This window comes from Phasianus colchicus, chromosome 16 (assembly GCF_987193195.1).
Source record: "Phasianus colchicus chromosome 16, bPhaCol1.hap1.1, whole genome shotgun sequence".
Taxonomy (NCBI): Eukaryota; Metazoa; Chordata; class Aves; order Galliformes; family Phasianidae; genus Phasianus; species Phasianus colchicus.
Window position 1 is genome coordinate 3,752,630 of NC_143451.1, and position 21,150 is coordinate 3,773,779.

Sequence of the window (21,150 nt, forward strand, 5' to 3'; positions counted from 1 at the left end):
GCTGTTAGGCGGGGCGGGAACGCGTGAGGAGAGCGCGGAGGTGCGAGGGGCGGCGGGGCCGGGCGAGGGGACGCTGCGAGTCGCTCCCCCTCGGCAGCTGTGCCGTGGTTGGCGCCCGCTGCCGCCCGCTCCCTCTCCGCCCGCGCTGGCGGCTGTGTTCTCGCAGAGGTACGGGCTCCGACCGCGGGGCGGCCCTGCGAGACGAGGCCCGCGTGGGCCCGGCTGTGCGGCTGAGGGCGGACGGGGAGATGGCGGCCGCGCGGCTCCCCTCAGCCCGGCGCGTTGCTCCTGATGGCGGGCGCCGCACTCCTCGCGCTCCTTCGGCCGTCCGCGCCCCCAGCCCGGCTGAGCGCCGTGGCGGCTTCGTGCCTCGGTGCCGACAGAGCTGCGCGCTGCGCCGTGCGGGTGCGGCTCCGTTAAGCGCCGTGCGGGGCGGGGGAGGAACGGAACGGCGGCGTGCGGGAACCGGGCGGGGCGGGAACGGGCGGGTGGCACGGCGGGGTGCGGCGCTCCGCTGCCGCTTCCCTGACAGCTGCACGCGGCGGTTGTGCTCGCTGCTGGGGGCGGAGCGGCGGCTGCTGACATCCCGCTGTGTTGTGCGCGGAGCAGCTGCTGCCAGAACGGGGAGCCGCGCCGAGCCGCGCCGAGCCGCGCCGAGCCGCGCCGAGCCGCGCCGAGCCGCGCCGAGCCGCGCCGAGCCGCGCCGAGCCGCGCCGAGCCGCGCCGAGCCGCGCCGAGCCGCGCCGAGCCGCGCCGAGCCGCGCCGAGCCGCGCCGAGCCGTGGGGCGGGGCCTGGCGGGGCAGGGCTGAGGGCGGCGCGGCTCGGCGGTCCCGGCGCACCATGAACCGCTTCAAGGCGTCCAAGTTCCGGCACACCGAGGCCCGGCTGCCCCGCAGGGAGGTGAGCGCGGCGGGCACACCCTGCCGGCCCGTGCCGGGGGACGTGGGGACGAGCCGGGGCTCTTCTAATGGGGCGGGGCCGTGCGCGGTACCCGCGGCTCCGGGGCTGCCCGGCGCTCCGTGTGCCATCTCTCGGGGCAGGCGGCATCCCCTAAGCGATCCCTCCTTGGCAGCCGCCCGGGCTCCCGGCCACGGGCACTTCCCTGCCCGGCGCGGGCTCCCCGGTGCTTCCCCACCCCGCGACCCATGCGGAGGCGATGCGTGCCGCCCATCTGGTGCGTACTGCTTGCCGTACGTGTGCTTCCCAGCTGGCAGCAGTAAGGCTGTGCCCAACCTGCCCGGGCAATGTGTGTGTCAGGCGGGGAAGCGTGCGCTGCTGGGCACTGAGCACCGCGCCCTGCCCGTGCCAGCCCGCTTCCGCAGGCAGAGAGGAAGCACTGCAGGCTGGGGCCGGGTCCCAGCACCCACAAAGTCAGCGATAGTAAATACCCTCAGCGTGTGGTGTGCAGCCGCACGGTGCCCAGCGCTGGGCTCTGCAGGGCTTCTGCCCCATGATGAAATTGGACAACCAGCCCTGTTGAGTAGTGTGGCCCATCCTGGCTGCAGGTGCAGGGCCCGCTCTGCCCTGAGCTTGGTCGGTGTTGTCCCTGCATCCCCATCCCCTGCACACTCAGAAGGGAACAGGAGGAGACGCTCACTCAGGGATGGGCTGTGCTGAATGTCACTGAGCACTGCTGGGGTGTGCAGCTTGTCCTGGGCTCCTGGAGCCAGCAGGCTGGTGGTGTGGTGCAGGCTGCTCTGCTTATGAGTTGTGCTGTGGCAACAGATGGGTGCAGAATGTGATGTAGACTAAATGGCTAGAAGTGGGGAGGGTGATGCTGCCGAAAGTCTTTTGGTTTTGCTGTCTTTGAAAAAGGTTTTGGCCACTAACATGTTTATCTCATGGCCTTTTGGCTTCAGAACTCTCATTTCCTTTAACTTCCCATCCAAATCATCCTTGCGCAAGGCTGGCCTGTCCTGTAGGAAGGGTCATGGTGACATCTGTGCCAAATCAGGGAGCACATGCAGGCATCAGGACTGTCATAGCTCCACATCAGAGGGCCCAGGGGTCTGGCATTGGGAGTTTGCAGCATCCCACAGGCAGGCACATCCCTGTCACTGTGCTGTCGTCTCCAGAGCTGGGGGTGCTCTGCAAGACATTGAGGACAGGGTGCAGAGAGTCATTTGCTGTATTCATGGACTGTGTATGAAGGGGCCTTCTGAATGGCATTTCCCATCCAGTTGCATGGAGCTGGGAGCTGTGACCCCGCTCTCTGGGACAGAAGGCTCAGGTGTCGTTGCATCCCTGCAGAGCAGAGCTGCTTGTTTACTGTGGCAAAGACGGACACTTGAGCTAACTGGATGGGAAAGTGTGATGTGTACATCAGGATCACAGCTGGTTGCTTCTCCCCTCTGGCATTGTGTTCTTGTGACATTTCTAGATGTTTTGTGGCTGGGGACAGCTGACTGACCCTCCCATTTTGAGGACAGGAGCCTCCCCTTGACATAGAAAGGGTTAACAGGCCTGCCACCACGCTGTGTGCTGTGACAAGGACCAGAGGAAATGCTGCAGGAACTGCTGCTCTGTCGGGCCCCAAGAGGAAGCTGTGCAAGGAGAGGAAGCTCAGGTCTCACTCTGGGGCCATGCAGCTCCTGTCCTGCAAATGGCTTTGCACAGCTGCAGGACTTGGGTGTCTGCTGCAGCCATGGGGACACTTGTGTGATGCCCAGCATCAGGTTTGTGCAGGGTTGGACTTGGCCCTGGGGCGTGGAGCTGTGATTGTATGTCGGTGTCACAAGGCTTCTCAGCACCCTGCTGATGCTGGAGAATGAGTAGCAGTGAGACTTTGGCTCAGGAGCTGTGGGGAAGTTCTTTGGCTGTGTGTCCACATAGGATGTGTTCTGCTGGAGGGGTTTATCTGCCATTGCCAGTGCCTCACTCAGCACAGCCTAAGAGACCTTTTCAACATCCCTAACTCCCCACCACTGTTTTACGCAAAACCCCCTGAGCCCTTCCCACCCCAGGACAGTGGAGGCCTGGGTTCATGGAGGGGCAGCACTCAGAGCAGAGGTGCTTGCTCCCTTCCTGTCTCTGTGGAGTGGTGGCAAAGCTGTCCCTAACCTCCAGCTGGCCCCAAACCCCAGCGTATAGAGGGGTCGTGACTGTGCCTGCGGGGCACAAGCAGCTGCTCTGTTCCATCCCTCCTGGACGGCAGCATCTCATGGCCGTGCTGCCAGCAGCCTCCAGGTCATGCTGTGTAACTCGTTGAAGGGGCTCTGTTGGTACTGATGCTGTCCATGATGCAGTGTCACCACTTTGTGCTCTCCTCTCCAGCCCTCCAAACACCACCCTCCCAAAGCAACCTCTTAACACAGATTTCTCTCTCCATCGCAGGCCTGGATCGGGGGTCTCCGAGCCAGCTCTGTTGCATCCTATGGGAACCATGTGAAGGCCAGCTGCCACTGGGTTGCCTTCAGTGCCGAGGCAGCAGGTGAGGTGCCTGGGGGTGTAATTTTGCCCTAAGAGCTGGGTGCCAGGCCAGCTGCATGGGGCACAGAAGGCCCATGTGGCCTGGAGCTGGTTCTTTCTGAAGTCCCCTGAAGGTGCTGTCCACCCCACAGTCTCCTCATTTTTCTTGAATTGCATGTGTCTCAAAATGTGGGGGCTTCCTGGGAGCTCTGATGGGTGATGCCCAGGCTGTCGGGCAAGCAGTGAGCTGCTGCTGTGTGTTCTCTGCAGGTGTGCTGGGCATTGTGCTGCTGGAGGGCAGGGATGGAGGCAAGAGGACTGTGTCTCAGCTCTGCTGCCACTCAGGTAAGCTGAGCAAGGCTGGGTTTCCACAGAGGAAAGAAATCAATCCTAGTCCCTTCGCTACAGAACAGTCTTGAGCTCTTGGGGAGCTTCCCTTAGCACACCCTCACCGTGTTACTCATTGCACAAAATGTCAGTGGAGCAGACTAGTGTAAAAAGCACTCTGGGAGCATAATTCTAATCCTTAACTTAAACCAAGCACCCTGCACAAAGGCACCTGGAACAGACCCGTGAAGCAGCAGCTGCCAAGCAGCCCCGAGGCAGAGTGTGTCTGCCCACACTGAGCTGTGAGTGCAGCAGGGTGTACCCGGAGATGAGGGGAGAAGGGTGGGCCGGTGGCAGGATTGCTGCTGGCAGCACAGCGTGTGCCATAGAGGCAGAAGGCAGCTGGGGACGGGGGAGTCTGGGCACCCTTCTCCTGGGGTCAAGAGTGCAGTGTCCACCCATTTCTCCAAAACTGCAACAGAGGATCAAGATGGGAGCAGGCTGCTGAGCCAGTCTCAGCACTGCCTTTTTGCACACAGTGCTTCAGCATGGCTGCAGGAGCACACAGCGTGCCTTAGCTGTGCTGTTTCCACCATGTCTTAGACTCTGGCATGGCATCCCCTCTAGTCACTCAGCCAGGGTGCAGCAGATGGGAGCTGCATCCTGCTGGCAAATGGATGAAACGTCTCCCTTTATAACTGAGGTGAGCCAAGGCAGGGAGATTAGCCAGACGCTGAGGCCCTTCTCTGTGCTGCCTCCTGCTGCAGGAGAGCCAGAGGCTTCAAGCTGTGCCCTGGCACAGTGACCCATGTCACCATCACAGCCACCAGGGCAGCCAAACTGCCACTTAAACAAGGAAGCCTGAAGCTTCCCAGCTACTCTGGGCTATGGTTCAGGCCATGTCCCTCCCGGGCTCATTGCCCTCCTGAAGCTGTTTGCCTGGCTCCATTTCTGCCCTGTCTGGCGGGTGTCCCTGCACCACCAAGCTGCCCATGCTCCCAGAGGAGCGCTCCAGGGGCAACTGGAGCCACGCAGCCCTTAATGGGATTTCAGCAGAAGCCCTTTGAAGCTGACTGTGCTTGGGAAACGCCTCCCTTCTGCATTCAAAGCAGAGAAGGGATTTTCTTCTCCCAGGGCAAACATAGCAGATAAGTCAGGAGCCAGAGTACATCCCTTTCATTTTGTGCCTTCTGGGCCTGCATCTCAGCAGCCTCATGGAAGCGGAAAAGTACACAGTGACCTACTTTCACCCGTGTGCTGAACGCATTGGAGGGGCTGCAGAGTGTGGTGCCAGCACTGCTCCCGTGGGGCTCTGCTGACGCCGCACAGGGCTGGACAAAGGAGCCTTGTTTGCTGGGTGCATGGGGCTGATGCAGACGCCCTCGTGCCATTGGCACTTCTACCACCCTGAACTGCCGGTGGCTTGGCGTGGGGGTGTCTGCTGTGAAATGAAAGCTGTTTTAAATAGAGAAATGCAGCTGTGGGTTGCTTGGTGCGCTCTGCCTGTGGGGACAGAGGAGTGTGAGGCCCTGAGGGTCAGCATGGGAGGCCATAGCAAAGCATGCTGCCCTGAAATGCCTCTGCCCCGGCTGCCTGCATGCACGTGGGAAGGGCCCAAAGTTGTCTGCATGTGACGTGGGGATGAGTCTCTTCTCCTCTGCATGTGACGTGGGGATGAGTCTCTTCTCCTCACCTTCCAGATGCAGTGACAGACTTTGACTTCTCACCCTTTGACCCACTCCTGCTGGCCACGGGCTCTGCTGATGAAACGGTGAGTGCTAGGTGCAGGGCCATGTGGCTGTCCCCAGCCTGTTCCTAGGCCTTGCTGTAGAGTGGGGGAGAGATGGGTTCAGATGGGATGGGCCTCAGGGTCTGACCGTGTTTTCTGGTACCACAGGTGAAGGTTTGGCGCCTGCCTGAGGAAGGGCAGGAGCTGCCCAGCAGTGCAGGGCTGACGCTGGGTCCTGGCAGGGGCCCAGTGGACATGCTGCAGTTCCACCCAACGGCGGATGGCATTCTGACCAGTGGCGTGGGGAAGCGGGTCACTGTGTGGGACATGGGGCAGCAGCAGCCGCTGACAGGTAGGCCCAGCCCCATGGGTGTAGGAACAGAGAAACTGTGCCTGAGCCAACCTGGCCTGCTGTCTCCTGTCCTGTGGGGATGCTCACACTGTGCCCTCAGCAGGCCCTGCCGTCTGCTCTGGCTGCTGTGGGCCCTTCAGAAAGGCCAAACCATTGCACCCGAGAAGCTCTGTGGTAATGGAGGGTTGCATCCTGAGGTCCCTGGGTCCTGAAGGTTCAGGTGGAAGGCTTGTGAGAGGAGGCTGGCTGGATGAAGGGTGCTGCTCCCTGGACAGTGTGAAGTGGTGGGCATGTGGGCAAGGCTCACAGGGGCACAGTGTGCCAGCATTGTCCTGGTTTGTGGTTTGAACTGAAAGGTTTTGAATTCAGAAAACCAGCGGTTGCCTTATGTGACAAACATGAGGTCCACCTGGGGAAGAGAAATCTGCTTTGTCTGTGGTGTTCTTCTCAAGCAGAAGGATTTCTTTTGGCAAAAACAAATTGTTCAGGTGGAAAACCAGCATGGTTTGGCAGTATGGTGCCAAGCTGAGCTCCTGCTGTATGGAAAGCCTTGCCAGACAGAGGGTGGTGGGGAAGGGCTTGTTCTGTATGGCAGAGAACAGAGCCTGTGCCCAGCCCATGGTAGGCTCTGACCATTCTCTCCCCTCCCAGCACTGGAGGCCCATGGGGACCAGCTGCAGAGCATATCCTGGAAACATGACGGCTGCCTGCTTGGCACCTCCTGCAAGGTGAGTGGAGCACACATTGGGGCTGGGAACCTCATCTGCGCATGGTGACATTGCTGTGCACTGTGTTTCTGAGTGCGCAGTCCTCCTCCTCCTCTCCCTCCTCCTTTGCCACCTGCTGGGCTCTGACTGCCTTAAGCAAGATGCTGATCAGGCTGTTGGCAAAGCACTTGCTGACCTACCCTGTCACCCACACGGGATGTCTCTGGTGACCATATAAATCTGCTTGACACCCAAAGAACGTGGGGTGCAAATGGTGACCCCATTTGGGGGAGAAAGGGCAGAGCTGGGGCTGGTGAGTGGGATGGCAGCACTAGATGGCGCCTGTTGCTCATCGGCTGTGCACAGTACTGGATGCGCCAGTGTGCAGGGCATGTGCAGGCCTTGCATGCAGTCTGAGTCCACAGGCGGAGTGAGCAGGCAGGCCCCAGGCTGTGTGTAGAGGCCAAGCAAGGACTGACTGTGCAAGCCCAGCTGAGCATGGAGACTGAGCTTGCATGCCAAGCAAGGGGGTGGTCCTGAGATGGGACCAAGTGTGCAGGTCAAGCGTGCAGACCAGGCTCCCGGTGCTCCTCTATCTCTGCAAAATGCCCATGGAAAAGGACTAGCACCAGGACATATTCCTGCTGTCCCAGCCAGCCCTTCCCGAGGCATTTGGCTGTGGAGCTGAGGCAGGGAAAGGCTCTCTATGCTGCTCTTGGGGTGCCAGGGAGCATTTGGGAGGATGGGGCTGAAAGGTCTGGTTCCAGCCACCCAGGCTCTGCTTTGGAGGCAGAGCAGTTTTGGGAGTGTTCTGGAGCAGTTTTGAAGGTGTCATGGCCTCAGTGAGGCTATGGGGTGTGCCCATGTCCAGCCATGGGCAGGACCTGCAGCATGCTGTGAGCCACAGGAGTGGGTTTTGGGGGAGGGGCAGGAGCAGGAGGCTCCCTCCAGCTGTCTGCATAATACGGCCTTACCTCCTGCTGGCCCCAGGGTCCTTAACCCTTCTCTGTTTTCTTTTTATCTCAACAGGACAAGAAACTGCGGATCTTTGACCCTCGAGCCAGCCCAGCTGCATCCCAGGTACTGTCCCTCCTAGCTGCACTGTGCAGCATGGTGCAGGTAGCCCTGTCCACCTGGGGTGTGCAGTGAACCAACCCACCCAGCCTCAGCAGGGCTCACATTATAGTAGGAGGCCCCGCTCGCAATGAGGCTGTCTGCTGGAGCCCAGTATGGACACATGGAACTCCTGCCCTCCCATCCACCCACCTGGTGAACTGCCTCAGTTCACTGGGCAGGAGGAACAACAGAAGGGCTTTGGCACTGCTGCCTACCTGCCCTGCAGGCAGCAGTCCCAAACCATTCAGGCATGAGGGCTCCAGAATGGCTCCTGGGCTTTGTGCTGCCATGCTGGAGCTGAGCAAAATGCTTTTGGGAATAAAATCCTGCCAAGGGTGAGGTTGGGCAGCTGGTTTCGTGCAGCTCAGCAAAATAACAGTGATTAGGAAATAAGTAGATGACTTGGGTCTTGCCATCCACATCAAGTTTAAACAGCCTCTTATTAGAGGCTTCCTGTGGCTTCAGGGCTCTGGCTGCTGACAGCCGCTGTTTCCCTGTACAGAAGGGGTGGGAGGCTTTTGGGAGGGGAGGGAAGCAGCAGAGAGCAGGATGGGATGGCTGCAGTGTGCTCCTGGCACCACCGTGTGCCTGCCCCTGGGCTCTGGAGACCAACAGCCTCCAGTGTCTGCAGGTGCTCTCCGCAGGTGTGAGAGGTGCCTTGAGGCAGCCTTTGTAAATACAGCAGTACAGTATTTAAGTATAAATGCAGCAGTTATACATGCAAACAAGCCAGGATGAAGCACTCCCAGCCCTCCGAATGGCTCCAAGAGCTGCTCAACCTTGCAGAGAGGAGCCAGCCTCTGCTCCCAGATTCACTCCACATCTCCCCCCAGCTCCCTGCTCTCCCTGCCCCCTGGTTCTTCCCCTGGTAGTTCTGTCACTTTGTATAACGGCATTTCTGTGATGCTGTGAGCTCCGTGGGCTCCAGCCAAGTCTCCTGGGGCGGGTGGACTCTGTCTAGCTGAGCTATTAAAAATAACGTGTGAATGATGGTGTCTGTTCAAAGCAGGCAGCTCACTTCCCTCCGCTGCCTCCTGAGCCAGGCCAGGGCCGGCGCTGAGCCCTTGCCGGCACTTGGAGTTTGCCAAGAGAAATATGCACCTTAGCTGCTGCGAGGCACAGCACTGCAGCCATAACCCCGTCCAGCTGAGAATTGATGAAGATGTTTAGTCTTGGAGAAGTACTGTGCTGAAGGGGAAAACTTTAAAATGCTATAAATCCTTTGGAAGTTTGCAGAGAGCTGGCTTAGCCAAGAGGGATAACGCTCCTGTGTTTTGTGTTTTCCCTCTGTTGCTGGAGGGCCAGGGTGTTTGGAAGGGCTCCTGCTCCCTGGGGCCAATGTGGTTACAAAACCAAGTGCTGTCAGGGCCACCAAGTGGTGCCAGTGCCTCACTAGCTCCCAGCTTTGAGGCCCACTGGTTCTCACTGTGGTGGAGGAGGTGAGCGATGGGTTTCTAGCCGGCTCCGCTTGCAATTGTGGCCACAGGCTCAGCACTACTGCCAACACAGCTCCATCCCTCTGTAGCATGCTTCCAACAAAGCAAAGCTCAGCACAGAGCTGCTCCTCCGGCTGGTTTTCTTAATTTGCCAAGCCTGCCTCATTAAACCATTCCTTTTTTAGAGCAGAGGAAAAGGAAGAGAAGGAGCTAAAAGTGGAGCCTCGGGAGCAGGGAGGAGGGGTGGCTGCTGTGGGGCTGATGTCACTCTTGGGTCTCGCGGGTGCAGTGCACGCAGTGTCAGGGACCACAGGATGGTGAAGAGGATTTGTGGGCTGCCTGCCTTCTGCAGCCATGCCTGGGACCTCAAGCTGCCCTTGGGAGTGGCCAGGAGCCCCAAGCAGTGGCTGTTTGGCCCTCTGGAGCCCACGGTCATCTCTTTGCTGCAGCTGGTCCCATCATGCCTCCCGCACAGCTCCATCTGGGTGTTGTCCTTTTGTGAGGTCCTGCATGTCCCATCCGCCGCCTTGACTTCTCCCAAGGCCACACTTTCCTCCCTTCCCTCACCTCCCACGAGTTCGGGGCTTATTACTGTACACTGTCTCCCTCCTTGCCTTGACCCTTGTGTTGGAAGATTTCATCCCATCCCTCCCAGCTGCAGCCGTGACAGGACTGGGTGCTTCTCCCCTGCTGCCTTTGCCAACCCTGCAGCAACTAGACATGAAGCATCCTTCTGCCCCTGGGCACTCCTGCGTTGCTTAGACTAAGCCCTGGGTTTTGCTTGTGCAGTAGTTGTGGTCCTTCGTGCAGTGAGGACAGTGCTGGGATCAGGGTGCCAGGCTGGGGTCAGGGTGCCAGAAGAGCACCAACACTGCAGGTGAGTCACTGGAATGGTACCAGTGGCATCTGGCTTACAGCATTGGCAGTGCTGGAGGTGATATCTTCTTTGATTGCTTTCCCAGCATCCTGATTTGGTGCAGCAGAGCCCTGTCTCCCACATGCAGTGTCCCGCATCCACCCCCGCGCTTGCATGGCATGTGCAGGGCTGCGTGCATCTGGTCGGCACCTGGCTCACATTATGGGGCTGGGGCAGGCGCCATCGATACGCCGTGCTGCGGGGCCACGGCTGAGCGCAGCCAGTGTGGGATGGAGAGGAACTGTGTTTGTTCTCACGAGAAACTTCCCCCGACGCTGTTTTGGCAGAACTGGGGGCGAGGGAACGGCCACGCGCGCCAGGCGAGTGCACGCCTGTGCTCACGTTTTATAGTGCTCCCTTGGAGCACAATGCTTGTGTGACCGGGGCTGAGGGCAGCTGGGGACAATTCAGGGTTTTTGTCCCCACAGTGGGTTATTTCCCTGCCTTGCAGGCCGTGTCATGGGGAAAGGTAGGGACCTGGGGGTGTGCACCTCTGCCCGCAGCTCCCCTGTAGCCCTTCTTCCACACCCCAGTCATTGCCTTGCCTCTGCATCCCACAAGCGTGGCCACGCAGGCAGGGTAGTGCCAGGGCAAGGTAGATGTCCAGGCTGGAGCCATCCAGCCATGCCCACCACTTGGACCCTGCAGACCCTGATGTGACACCTTTGCCCTGGATCCTGCCTTGGCAATGGTTCTGTCCCTGGCTACTGGTCCAGCTGGGCACCGCTCAGCAGGGGAAGGAGCACCAGGACATGGGAGGCTCTCTGCTTGCCTCCCCACCCCAGCAGCGTGGTATCCCACGCTGGGGTCACCCTGGGGGTACCTGACTCCCAGCCTCAGCAGCAGCTTCCTCTGGGCAGAGGGAAGGTCTGCAGCATCCCACATTCCCAAGGAGACCGTGGGAAGCTTTGAAAAAGTTGGCCAAGCTCTGGGCTGCCTATTTATAGCATTGCGCGCTCTGTGCTCTCATGCTTCTGTTCCCCAGCGTAACTGCACGGGATTGTTTATATTTCCTCTGCTCTGCTTCCCCCTCGGCTATCCTTCGCAGGAATGCCGCTGGTATTGCAGATATGGGGAAGTCAAGGAGGATTCAGACTGAATCCCAGCATCAGTACGTGGGCCAAAGGGCTCGCCCTCCGCTGGGTGCCCATCTGTCCTGCAGGCATACTAGGGACAGCTGTGTGGGGTTGGTGGGTCACAGCCTTACTGTGCTGCTTCTTGCTGATGTGGGCTGGGGAGTTGTGGGAGCCTCCTAGCTTACTGCCCAGAGGGCAGAGGGGTGCCATATTTGTCCCTCTCTACTGTGGCAACCACAAACTAAATCCAGTCTTCCCTTATCAGGACTGGCACAGAGCTGCTGGAGCTTTGCTGCAGAGAAGCTCTGTTTGCCGTCCCATTTGGATGCCCAGCAGCTGTAGTTTGGTGAGGTTCAGCAGAGCCACGAGGCTCAGAGCAGAGTACTTCGTATGTGGCTGTCAGAGAGGCCGGCTCCGTTGAGTTCCAACACCTTCTTTCTCTGCTTCAGGAGGAATGCAGCTTCTGAACACAAAGCCATCTTTTGGGGGCAAGCAGCCCCTCCAGCCTCATGTTATCCCCTCCCTGTGTTCCTCTGTTGGAGGAGCCGCTCTGCAGACGTGGGGTCAGCCTGCCAGAGGCTGCTCTGCACTCCTGGCCACCTCTTGAGCGAGTGGGATTTGGCAGCGAGAGGAGATTGCATTCTTCTGCGGGGAGGATGCACCATGGTTAACCCCCTCAGCTCCCCTGGAAGCCTTTCCTCTGCCCCCTAGGCTCGTGCCTGTTGGTGGCAGCAATTGTTTTCCCCATCCTTTTCTCCACAGGGTTTGGATGCCTGCAGTCTGTGGGCATGGCAGAACCAAGGGATCCCAGAGCTCAGGGGCTTCCCCCTGCTGCCTAGCCTTGCCCTAGGCTCCCCAGCCCCTGGCCAAAGGTAAATATTCCAGGCAGAGGCTGGGATCGCCCTCGTGCAGGAGCAGCTTTTGCTTTATGTCAGGCTCTGCTAGGCAGCCGAGGAGCCGAAATGTGCTGGCAGCTGTTGCCAGCTCACGCTGACCCACTGTGGCTGTGCTGCCAACAGCTGCATCTGACACGCTAGGCATGCTCCCCATGGTGTGGAGTGCTCAGCCACCCCGTGTCCTACAGCGTCTCTGGGGCTCTTCAGGGCTGGGGACCCCACAGACTTGGTGTGAGCGCCAGGGCAGGATGGGGAGCAGGAAGGTGTTGGGGATGAGCTGATCAGTGTGCACACAGTGAGGCTGCCATCATCATTTGTCTCCAAACCTGGGTTCTTGCCCAGCTCTGGCAGCCCCATGGACCTATGTCCACTCTGGGACTCTCACCCGACCTCAGCACTCCTCTCACACCACCCCTTCCTGATCTCAGCATCTGCCTCCTGCACAGGACACAGGTGGGGGGTTCCCGGGGGCCCCCCGGGACCGGCTGCCACTAGGTGGAGCGGCACACGCGCCATCTGGCCCTGCATGCTCACCTCTGGCAACATCTGCACAGCCTGGTGTCTGAGCCACCTCCGAAACCGGAGCGCCCCGGCCCCAGCCTCCCGCATATTTGCTGACATACGTACTGCTCAGCCCGGGATGGAACTAATGCAGAAAACATGTTTCCCCGCCGCAGCGTGCGCAACGTGGGCTGTGAGCAGCGAGGCCCCGCCAGGGCACTGGGCTGGGCTGGGCTGGGCGAGGGTCCCAGCACCGTCTCTTCTCCAGTGTGATCTGAAGGCGCGTTCTGGCATGCTCTGCCCCATCCCACCCAGCTGGGGACTGTCCGTGGCTCCAGCACGTTGCTCATAGGAGTGCTGCAGCTCCCGTTGAGCTACGTGTGCTGCAGAGAGGCACTGCCACTGAGCATTCCCTGCCTTTTGCCAGCTGTGCCACCAGGGCTGACATCCCTGGCTCCCCTGGTGCTGCTTGCTCCACAGGATTGGGAGCCAGCGGAGCCAGCACATGAGGCTTTCAAATCTCCAGCTGTCAAATTTTGGCTGCCACAGCCGTGTGGCTCAGGTGCAGAAGCAATCTCCTCCCCGACAATCCTGGCTGGGGTTGGGCTTTTAGCTCTCCTGGCCCTGGCTCCCAGGGTTTCCTTCCCCTCTCAGCACTGATACTGGCTCCGTCCTTCTGTCTAGGAGCAAGGCGCTGGGCTGGCGGGGAGGGCTAGCAGCCCCCCAGCCATCTACCTCACTGCCCCACTTTGGGGCCCTCCTTGTCCTCACTGCAGTGACACAGCCCTCACGCTGCACAGGGGACACATCACCTGCTTAACCTGGAAGTGGGACAGGGCTGAAGGAATGCTGGTCCTGGAGACATGCAGGGTGCAGTGGGAAGGATCGAGCAGGAAAGGAGAACGACATCGGGGTGTCTGTTCCACCAGGGAGGTCTCCAGTGCCAGAGGAGATGTGTTGGATCTTGCCCCACATCTTGCTGCTGCTGCAGGGAGTACCAGGCTTGGCTTGGCTCCTCGCAGGCCATGCTGACTGGCATGGCTGTGTTTGTCCTGGCAGGGGATGTGCTTGGCACCATGTGCCCTCTCCCACCCTGGCTGTGGGCCCCAGCAGCTTCTCTATAGGGCAGGCATCCCACTGGGCCTTGAGGGGACTCCTGGCAGGGCTTCTCCCAGAAGTACAGCACTTCTGTGGGGCACAGCACCCCCATGTGCCTCCCACCCTGGGTATGCTGGCTCCCCCCTGTCCTTTGCAGGGAGCAGAGTCAGGAGTACTGGGCTGTGTGATGGTGCTGGAAGCACAGCACTCGGCTCAGTTCTGCCTTTCCGTGACGGCTCTGGAAGCGTTGGTGGTTGGGCTGTTTTCTTGGCGCTGGTTAAGTGAGAGCGAGGGAGTTCCAGCACCTCCTGTGTCGCACAGCAAGCATTGCTGCAGGGTCCCGCTGGGACACCGGAACCGCAGGGCCCATCTGGGTACCACGTGGGAGCCAGCACTGTAACTCTTCCGCTCCTGTCCTCAGCAGAGCTGCACACCAGGGCCCAGCAGTGGGACTGGGGATGGTGCTGCAGAGGGCAGGGCAAAGTCTGGGTGCTCTGGGGGGTCCTGGCCTCACAGCAAGGCAAGGGGAGAGGGGCTGCTGGGTAGAGCAGGGCGAGGAGCGCTGCTGGACTCAGTTTACCATCAGTGTCTCAGTAGCCTCTGGACACACATGGGGCACCTGCCTCCTGAGCTGGGATTTGGCACAGATGAAGAGCCCAGGATACAACTGGGAAGTAAGTCCCTCTTGCACCCTGGCAGTGGCTGTGCTCATGTGTCTTGTTGCCAGCATGGAGCAGCTTTTTGGCACGCTGACCCCAGGCTCCACATTTGGTGCAGGAAGAGCCATGGGTGGCGTTGGGATCCAGAAGCCATCCCACCACACTCACATTCCCTGCTTCCACCTTTCACTCATCTCAGTGACCATATCAGCACCACTGAGGTGACCCCACAGGGACAGTCCCAGCATGGTGGCCATCCCCACTCCACTGGCACTCTGGCCACCCCTTGGTTGGGCCAAGCTCTGTCCCGTGCACTCAGCCCCGCGGTTGCTCACAGTCACGCTGTAGCTGTACACAGAGTGTGTCCTGCACAGTGTGGGCAGTGGCAGTGCTGACGGCTGTGTCTGCTGTGTGCCTTGCAGAGCGTCCCAGGACATGAGAACAACAAGGACTCCCGGCTGCTCTGGATGGGAGCCAGCGATTGCCTCATCTCCGTGGGGTTCAGCCAGGTACGGGCCTCTCTGGGAGGGCAGCTCTGTGCCAGCCGGGATTTCCCACCCTGTGCCAAGGCCACAGCACGGCCTCCCTGTGCATCTCCGCAGCGCTGGATGGGGCTCCCATCTAGCGTGATGGCTGCAAGGCAAGGCAAGGGCAGTCCCAGGGGCTGTCTCAATAAGAGCAGGCTTGGAAAAGGAGGAGATCTCTCTGTCCCTATGGGTAGGAGAGCCTTCAGCCACCTACTGACCTTGCAGAACCCTGGCTGCAGCCATGTCGAGCCATGCTGGGCTCTACTGACCATGGAGCTGCTAGCACAGCAGCCACTGGCCCTCATACCCACAGCCCCTCTGCTGCCCGCCCTGCACTGCACCTGCAGCCCAGGATGCTGAGTGCATTCAGCTGTGTCACCCCTGGTAGCAGGAGCAGGCTGGCCATGTGCTGTAGCATGTGGGAGCAAAGGAAGGCAAGGATGTGGAGCGAGACAAGCAGCCACTGATGCAATCCATGTCTTTGTCCCTGCAGATGCGTGAGCGGGAGGTGAAGCTCTGGGACACGCGGAAATTCAGTGGCGCGACTTTCACCTTGGCACTGGATACCTCATCTGGGTAGGGATGGGGAATTACCGTGGGGTGGCAGAGGGGGGACATGGAGCAGCACAGCAGTGCTGAGCGGGGATGTGCTCCAGTGCTTGGGGACCTGCAGTGAGCACAGCAGGAGCTGGTGAGTGGCCTCTGATATCAGCAGCACTCAACCAGAAAGCCAGGGGCCAGGCTGGAGATGGCATGGCCGTGTCCCTGGCACCAATCACTTGGGATGGGCAGGAGGTGACAGTGTCAGGGACAGTGTGTCTGTGTCCTCAGCAGCGCTGTGACAGACAACAGCAGTGCTGGCAGTGACTGCATGTGCTGCGGGTGGCGTATGTTGCTTGAGAACAGCCAGGCCTCTGACACAGTACAGCATGCGGGGGAACTCCTTTGGCACAGCTTGGCCCCCGCCCTTTACTTGTGATGGGCTAGGCACTTTGTGCAGCAGCACAGGGGTTGCCCAGTGACAAGGGCTGTCTTCAGGGCATCCCTTTGGGAAGTGGTACAGTGGCTCTCAGGGCTGTAAGGGGTCAGCGCTTCTTTTCAAGGTGTGATGATGGTATCTTTTGTCTTTGTGGCACCACTGGGGCTGTCGAAGTGACAAATGCCTCAGTTCAGGCTGGCCTCATTGCTCCCATGTACCCCTGCAAGCTGGCCACAGGGTTGCACACAGGGAAATGGGAGCCGTTCAAAGGAGCAGGTAGAGGAGAAGGTAGTGCCTTCATCCCACCAGAGTGATGGATGCTTGGGGCAAGGCCCTTGCTGCGTTGTGCTGGAAGCCTCTGGCTCTCCCCAGAGTTGCTGGCAAAGCAGAAGGGACACCAGGACCCTCGCTGCACAGAACTGGCTCCATTACAGGCCAGAGTGATGGAGCAGGCTAGGTGATTGGAGCAGCTGGTTGCTGGTCGTGGCCTCTGGCAAGGAGTGAGTGAGCTGTGACAGCAGAAGCAGCACTTGGCTGCCCTATTGCATCCCCACATGAGATGTCTATCAGGCCCGAGACAGCAGTTGGGACCTGCAGGAGGGGAGAGGAATGGTTGCTGCTTTGGTGTGGAAATATTGGCATGTCCCTGCTGGGAAGGTCAGCCTAGCATGGTGGCCAGGGAGCAGCCAGAGGTGGAGGCAGAGAAGGAGGCTTCAAAGAATCGCTCATCTCCTGCAAGCTCCCAGGGCTCGGGGCTTGCTGGCTACACTGGGACAATAGGCAGAGGCAGCCTCAACTGGCTGTGCCTCCAAAAGAGCGAGACTGCTGCAGGGGAAAACACTCCTTCCCCAGTGCTGGTGGGGTGCTCCCGGGCTGTGGCTGCAGCCACCTCCCTGTGTGCCGTTAGTGCCCAGAGTGAACCTCCTCCAGGGGATCCACACACATGGCATGAGGCTAAAGGGTGTGATGCTTTGGAGTCCTTTATGCAGAACCCCACAGCTGTGCAGTGTGCCTGCAGGAATCACCCCAAACCCTACCACTGCGTGGCCCCTGTGCACACAGGGACTCAGCTGGGGTGAGCCAGCCCATCTAAATTGGATCCAGACATGGGGCTGCACTCAGTCCCGTTTGCGCAGGCTGCAGTTATTTTGGCTGCCGGCTTTATCGGCCGCCAGGAATGTGGCTGGCAGGCAGCGCGTGGTCTGTCAGCCCGTGGCTTCATGAGGCTGCAGCTGCATGGCAACTGGTGCTGATAAGGCGGCGGCAAAGAGGGGCCAGGAGCACACGGGGCCTGGCTCTGGGGAGCAGTGAGCAGAGAGAGGTGTTCGTAGTACAGACACAGGGGTCACACACAACCCATCCCCACCGCAGCTGGGGATGCGGCCACCTCTGGGCCGGGTGTGGAGGAGCTGCTCTGAGGCACCACCTCAGAGGTGCCAGCCCCCAAGCTCGTTGCTACCATCTTTTCCCCACTGCGCCATCTCCATCCTACCACGCCCCACTGCCCGTGATCAAGTTCGTACACGGGCACACTGGGTCTCCATCACGGGCACACATGGCCATCGAGCAGCGCTGCCTGGTGCTGACCATGCAGGCTGCACGGCGCAAAGCAGCTCATTGAGGAAGCAATCAGTGGGCGGGCAGGAAGCTCATACCATTCATTACTGACGCCGGATGGCAGGAAGGGGAGCATGCAGCATGCCTTGGGCCCCTCGCCTGTGTGGCGTCAGGTACCCAGTAGCACCCCAAAGCAGATAGAGAACAGCTGCAGCATGCCCAGCCCCGATACACTGCCATGCCCCCACTGAGCCCTATGGGTAGTTGTGTTCTTTCCCAACATCACTGGGGAGGGGGCACCCTAGTTTCTCCTCTGCATTATCAAGTGTGTTTTGGGGGTGCCCATCTCACCTGCGCGGGTGAGAGCTGTGCAAATGCACAAGCCTTGCTATGAGAGCATGGGGCAGCAGCACCTGGCACTGCCCAGATCCTGTGGCAGGAGGCGTGGGTGGCCCCCGCCCCACTCCATGTCGCCATCCCCAGCATGCCGCCTGTTGCTCCTTTGAATCGGGTTTTGTCTTCCCTCTGGCCCTCTTTAATTAGATCAAGGAGCAGAAGGAATAGGCCTCAATAGGTTATTGTTGCCCTAAATTGTAACCAGCACCGGTGGGGTTGGGTTACGGGCTCAGCCGCGGGGTCAGCGGCCAGACCCAATGCAGCAGCCCACAGCCTGGTGCCATCTCCACGCGGCGGCGGCAATGAGAACAGTGGTGCCTTGTTGTGCTGCACCACCGGCTCTGCACAGTGTCCCCAAAGCCCCAAAATGCTGGAAGCTGGGTTCTAAAGACAGGAGCATCTGCCAGGAGCCCCATCTGCTTGGCATCCCTGTAACGGCACCTATCCTCACACCCCTCAGTGCCACCACGTTCCCATTGTGCTGCAAAGATGCCATGAAAGCACTGGGTCAGGGACAGTTTTTGGGGAGGGCTAAGCAATGGGGCCCTGCATGAAGCGAAGTCCTCAGGCCTGGGCGGCACATGCAGGGAAGGAAGGCAGTTTTGGAGAGCTCAAGCTTTGGCTGCAGGATGTGAAGGGTGGTTCCCCCTGGGGATGCTGACCCCAGTGGACAGGCTCAGTCTACTGCACCCATCAGTGTTCCAGAGCTGAAGTCGGAGCTCAGACTGAGGATTTGCTCACTCGGCATCTCCCAGCTGCAGGGCTCCAGCTCTCGTGCATGCCAAGGCACACGCCTCCAGTGTCACACTGCCACTTCCCCACTCATTGGCTGTGATGGGACTGTTGATGCACATTTGGATGTGATCCCCACACCCTCAGCCTCTCAAGGCTCCCCACTGCAATGGGACTCATCCTAGAGGTGCACACATCCCCCACTGGGTTATTTCCATTCCAAATCAGTCATGCAGGTAGCTCCAACAGGACCTCCGCCTGTCCTCATGTGGCCATTGAGCCATATGTGCTGGCTTTTCCCAGCACCTAGCAGCCATTTTCTATGATTTTGGGTAGCACTGGGCATTTTGGGGTTTTCCAACAACACCCACCCCATCAGCAATGCCTCAGTGGCAGAGCCCTGAGCAGGGTGGATCTATGTCCCCATACCTACCTCCAAAACAGGAGCATACCTGCTAACCGCCACCCTTACCCCCAGGCTTTTCTCTCTGCTCCTGCCAGCTCCTGGTGCCCACACCTGGCACAAGGAGGGATGGAGGTGTCCCACTGCTGCTTGGAGGGGTTAACGCCGTGTGGCCCCGCAGCCTGCTCCGCTCATCATGCCGTGTAAAAATAGCCCTGTGCCTTGCTCTGGCGGGAGTGTGGTGAGCTCCGTCACTGCCGAAATCGCTCCCAGATGGGCCACAGCCCCATCCCAGCCTCGTGCTGGCCCACAGCCGCCTCTGCGGGCGACCGCCGCTCCCCAGCCCTGGCCTCGTCAGCTTTCCAGGAAGCCGGCAATATTTCTGCCTTTCCACAAGCTCCTCCTGGCAGCCAAGGCTTCACCGCAGTACGCGGGGGCTGCAGGACACTGACACACATGCCACCCTCCTCCAGCTCCCTGTGGATATCCCTCACCCCAGGGCAGGGGGCTGGAGACCCTGGCATCCCTGCTGTGACCCTGCAAAGCTATGTGCCCTCCCAGGGCTCTTCTGCAGCCACGGCTACCCAACATGGGCTGCCAGGTGTTGGGGACACCATGATGTGTCCCACTGCCTGCTGAGCCCCAGCCTTAGTGCTTTGTCCCCAGGGCACTCGGTGACCACCCTGTGGGTTTGAACAGCAAAAGGGATTTTTTTTTGTTTCATGTCAGGGGGTTTTGCAATCCTTTCCCCGCGCTGATTCAGCTCGGAGGAATTAGCAGCGCCGCACAATGTGCCGTGCTCATCTGCTCTGGGCTGCAGTGAAGCTGGCAGCAGGCGGGGGGACTTCTGCACTTAGTGTAGGGAATTGTGGGGGTTTTGAGGCTGCATATTTGGGGCTGTGAGGGCAATTTTGGGGCTGCAACAGCACTTTTTGGGTGCAGTTGAGCTCCTGCAGAGCCGTGTGGGCTCAGAGATGTGTGCCAAGTATCAGGGGATCCAAGTGCCACAGTGCAGCATGCTTTGTTGCCACTGCTGTGTTCCCACATGCCAGGGCTGTGCTTAGCCACAGTACCCAGCATGGTGCCCAGGGGACCCTGGTACAGCAGCTATGTGCTGGGGAAGCAGGGAGGTGGCAGCAGAAGGGCTGTGGAATGAAACCCCAAGTGCAAGATGAAAGCTGTGCCATGTTCCAGCAGTATCCTTGTAAGCCACTGTGCCGATGCCGTGGCATGGGTGGATGGGGACCAAGTGAAACCGCTGTGCCAGCACAGTGCTTAAGAGCTGCTGAAAGCTGCCAACCCAGCAGGGTCCTGGAGCCCGTAAGAATAATAGGAAAGGAAAAGAAAGGGGCACAGAGGGAAGGGGCTCCATGGCCAATCCTGGCTGGGGCCACAGTGGTGACACAGGGAGCACCCACCACTCGCCGGCACGGGGCTTGAGCTCCGCCGGGGAGTTTTCTGCTCTCCTCCTCGCAAGGCTGGAAAATATACAAAGCTCGCAGTGAAAATATTTACACAGCAGCAATTTTCAGAGGAATTTGGGATGTTAATTTGAAAAATCTGTGGGGAGAGAACCACAATGGGCCCTTTGAGCGGGCGAGCGTGGCCCTCGCGCCTACCCGCCCGCGCCGGAGAGGGGCCCCCACCACCGCTGTGCCGGCCCTAATGGGAGCCAGCCCTGCCGGAAACCCACCTGGGAGCCGGGGGGGTGCAGACGGCCCCGCCGCCGCCCCGCGCCCCTAATTGCATCCAGAGCACACGAGGCCGGGTCAGGGCCGTGCCCTATGGGTGCACCCAGGGGGCCCAGCGAGGCGGGGTCTACAGGGTGCTCACCTGAGGAGGGGTTCCTAGCTCCGCAGCCCTCTCGGCAGCCGGCCGTGGCGGCATTTCAGCCTGCTTTGCTCACTTTCTCCAAATAAAACATACCTCCGTGGGCAGGGACCCAACCTGGAAAATTCCAGCCCGAAAGATAAAGGATTGGAAAACGATTAAAACCAGAGGTTGGAACAGAAAGCACTTGGCAGCAGGAACCTAGTGCCGGCCCCAAGCCCCTGCCGCAGCCAGCACACAAGCATGGCCGGCGCTCACACAGGAATGGGGGCCCGACGTGGCTACCCCAGCCTTTACTGTGGTCACAGCTCCTGGGCAGGGGGCTGTGACCGTGCTGCGGGCTGCAACCATGCTGCAAGCTGCACTTGGCCACGCTCATCCCAGGCACATAAGGGCTGGAGGCTTAGTGCCAGCAGAGCCCCCCGCAGCCCCTCAGCCCTGCAGTGAGGAGGAGGAGGGTGACGTCAGGAGGTTATCGGGTTGGGCCGGGCTGTGTGTCCGCCG

At 59.9% G+C, this 21,150-nt stretch overlaps 1 protein-coding gene across 4 annotated transcripts in view; it reads left to right on the forward strand.

Moving 5' to 3' along the window:
- Positions 1-36: 36 nt before the first annotated feature.
- The window catches only part of CORO7 (coronin 7), a 35,848-nt gene continuing 14,734 nt past the window's right edge, over positions 37-21,150 (forward strand). For 2 of the 4 annotated variants that reach the window (XM_031595276.2, XM_031595277.2), the window contains exons 1-9: positions 789-901; positions 3,335-3,431; positions 3,680-3,754; positions 5,437-5,507; positions 5,634-5,817; positions 6,469-6,545; positions 7,554-7,604; positions 14,645-14,731; positions 15,243-15,325. In XM_031595276.2, coding sequence (XP_031451136.2) covers positions 842-901; positions 3,335-3,431; positions 3,680-3,754; positions 5,437-5,507; positions 5,634-5,817; positions 6,469-6,545; positions 7,554-7,604; positions 14,645-14,731; positions 15,243-15,325 — 785 coding nt within the window. In that variant the 5' untranslated portion in view covers positions 789-841. Of the gene's footprint in view, positions 169-788; positions 902-3,331; positions 3,432-3,679; positions 3,755-5,436; positions 5,508-5,633; positions 5,818-6,468; positions 6,546-7,553; positions 7,605-14,644; positions 14,732-15,242; positions 15,326-21,150 lie in introns of those variants that run through there. The other 2 variants (XM_031595280.2, XM_090151824.1) reach the window with 2 other exon arrangements.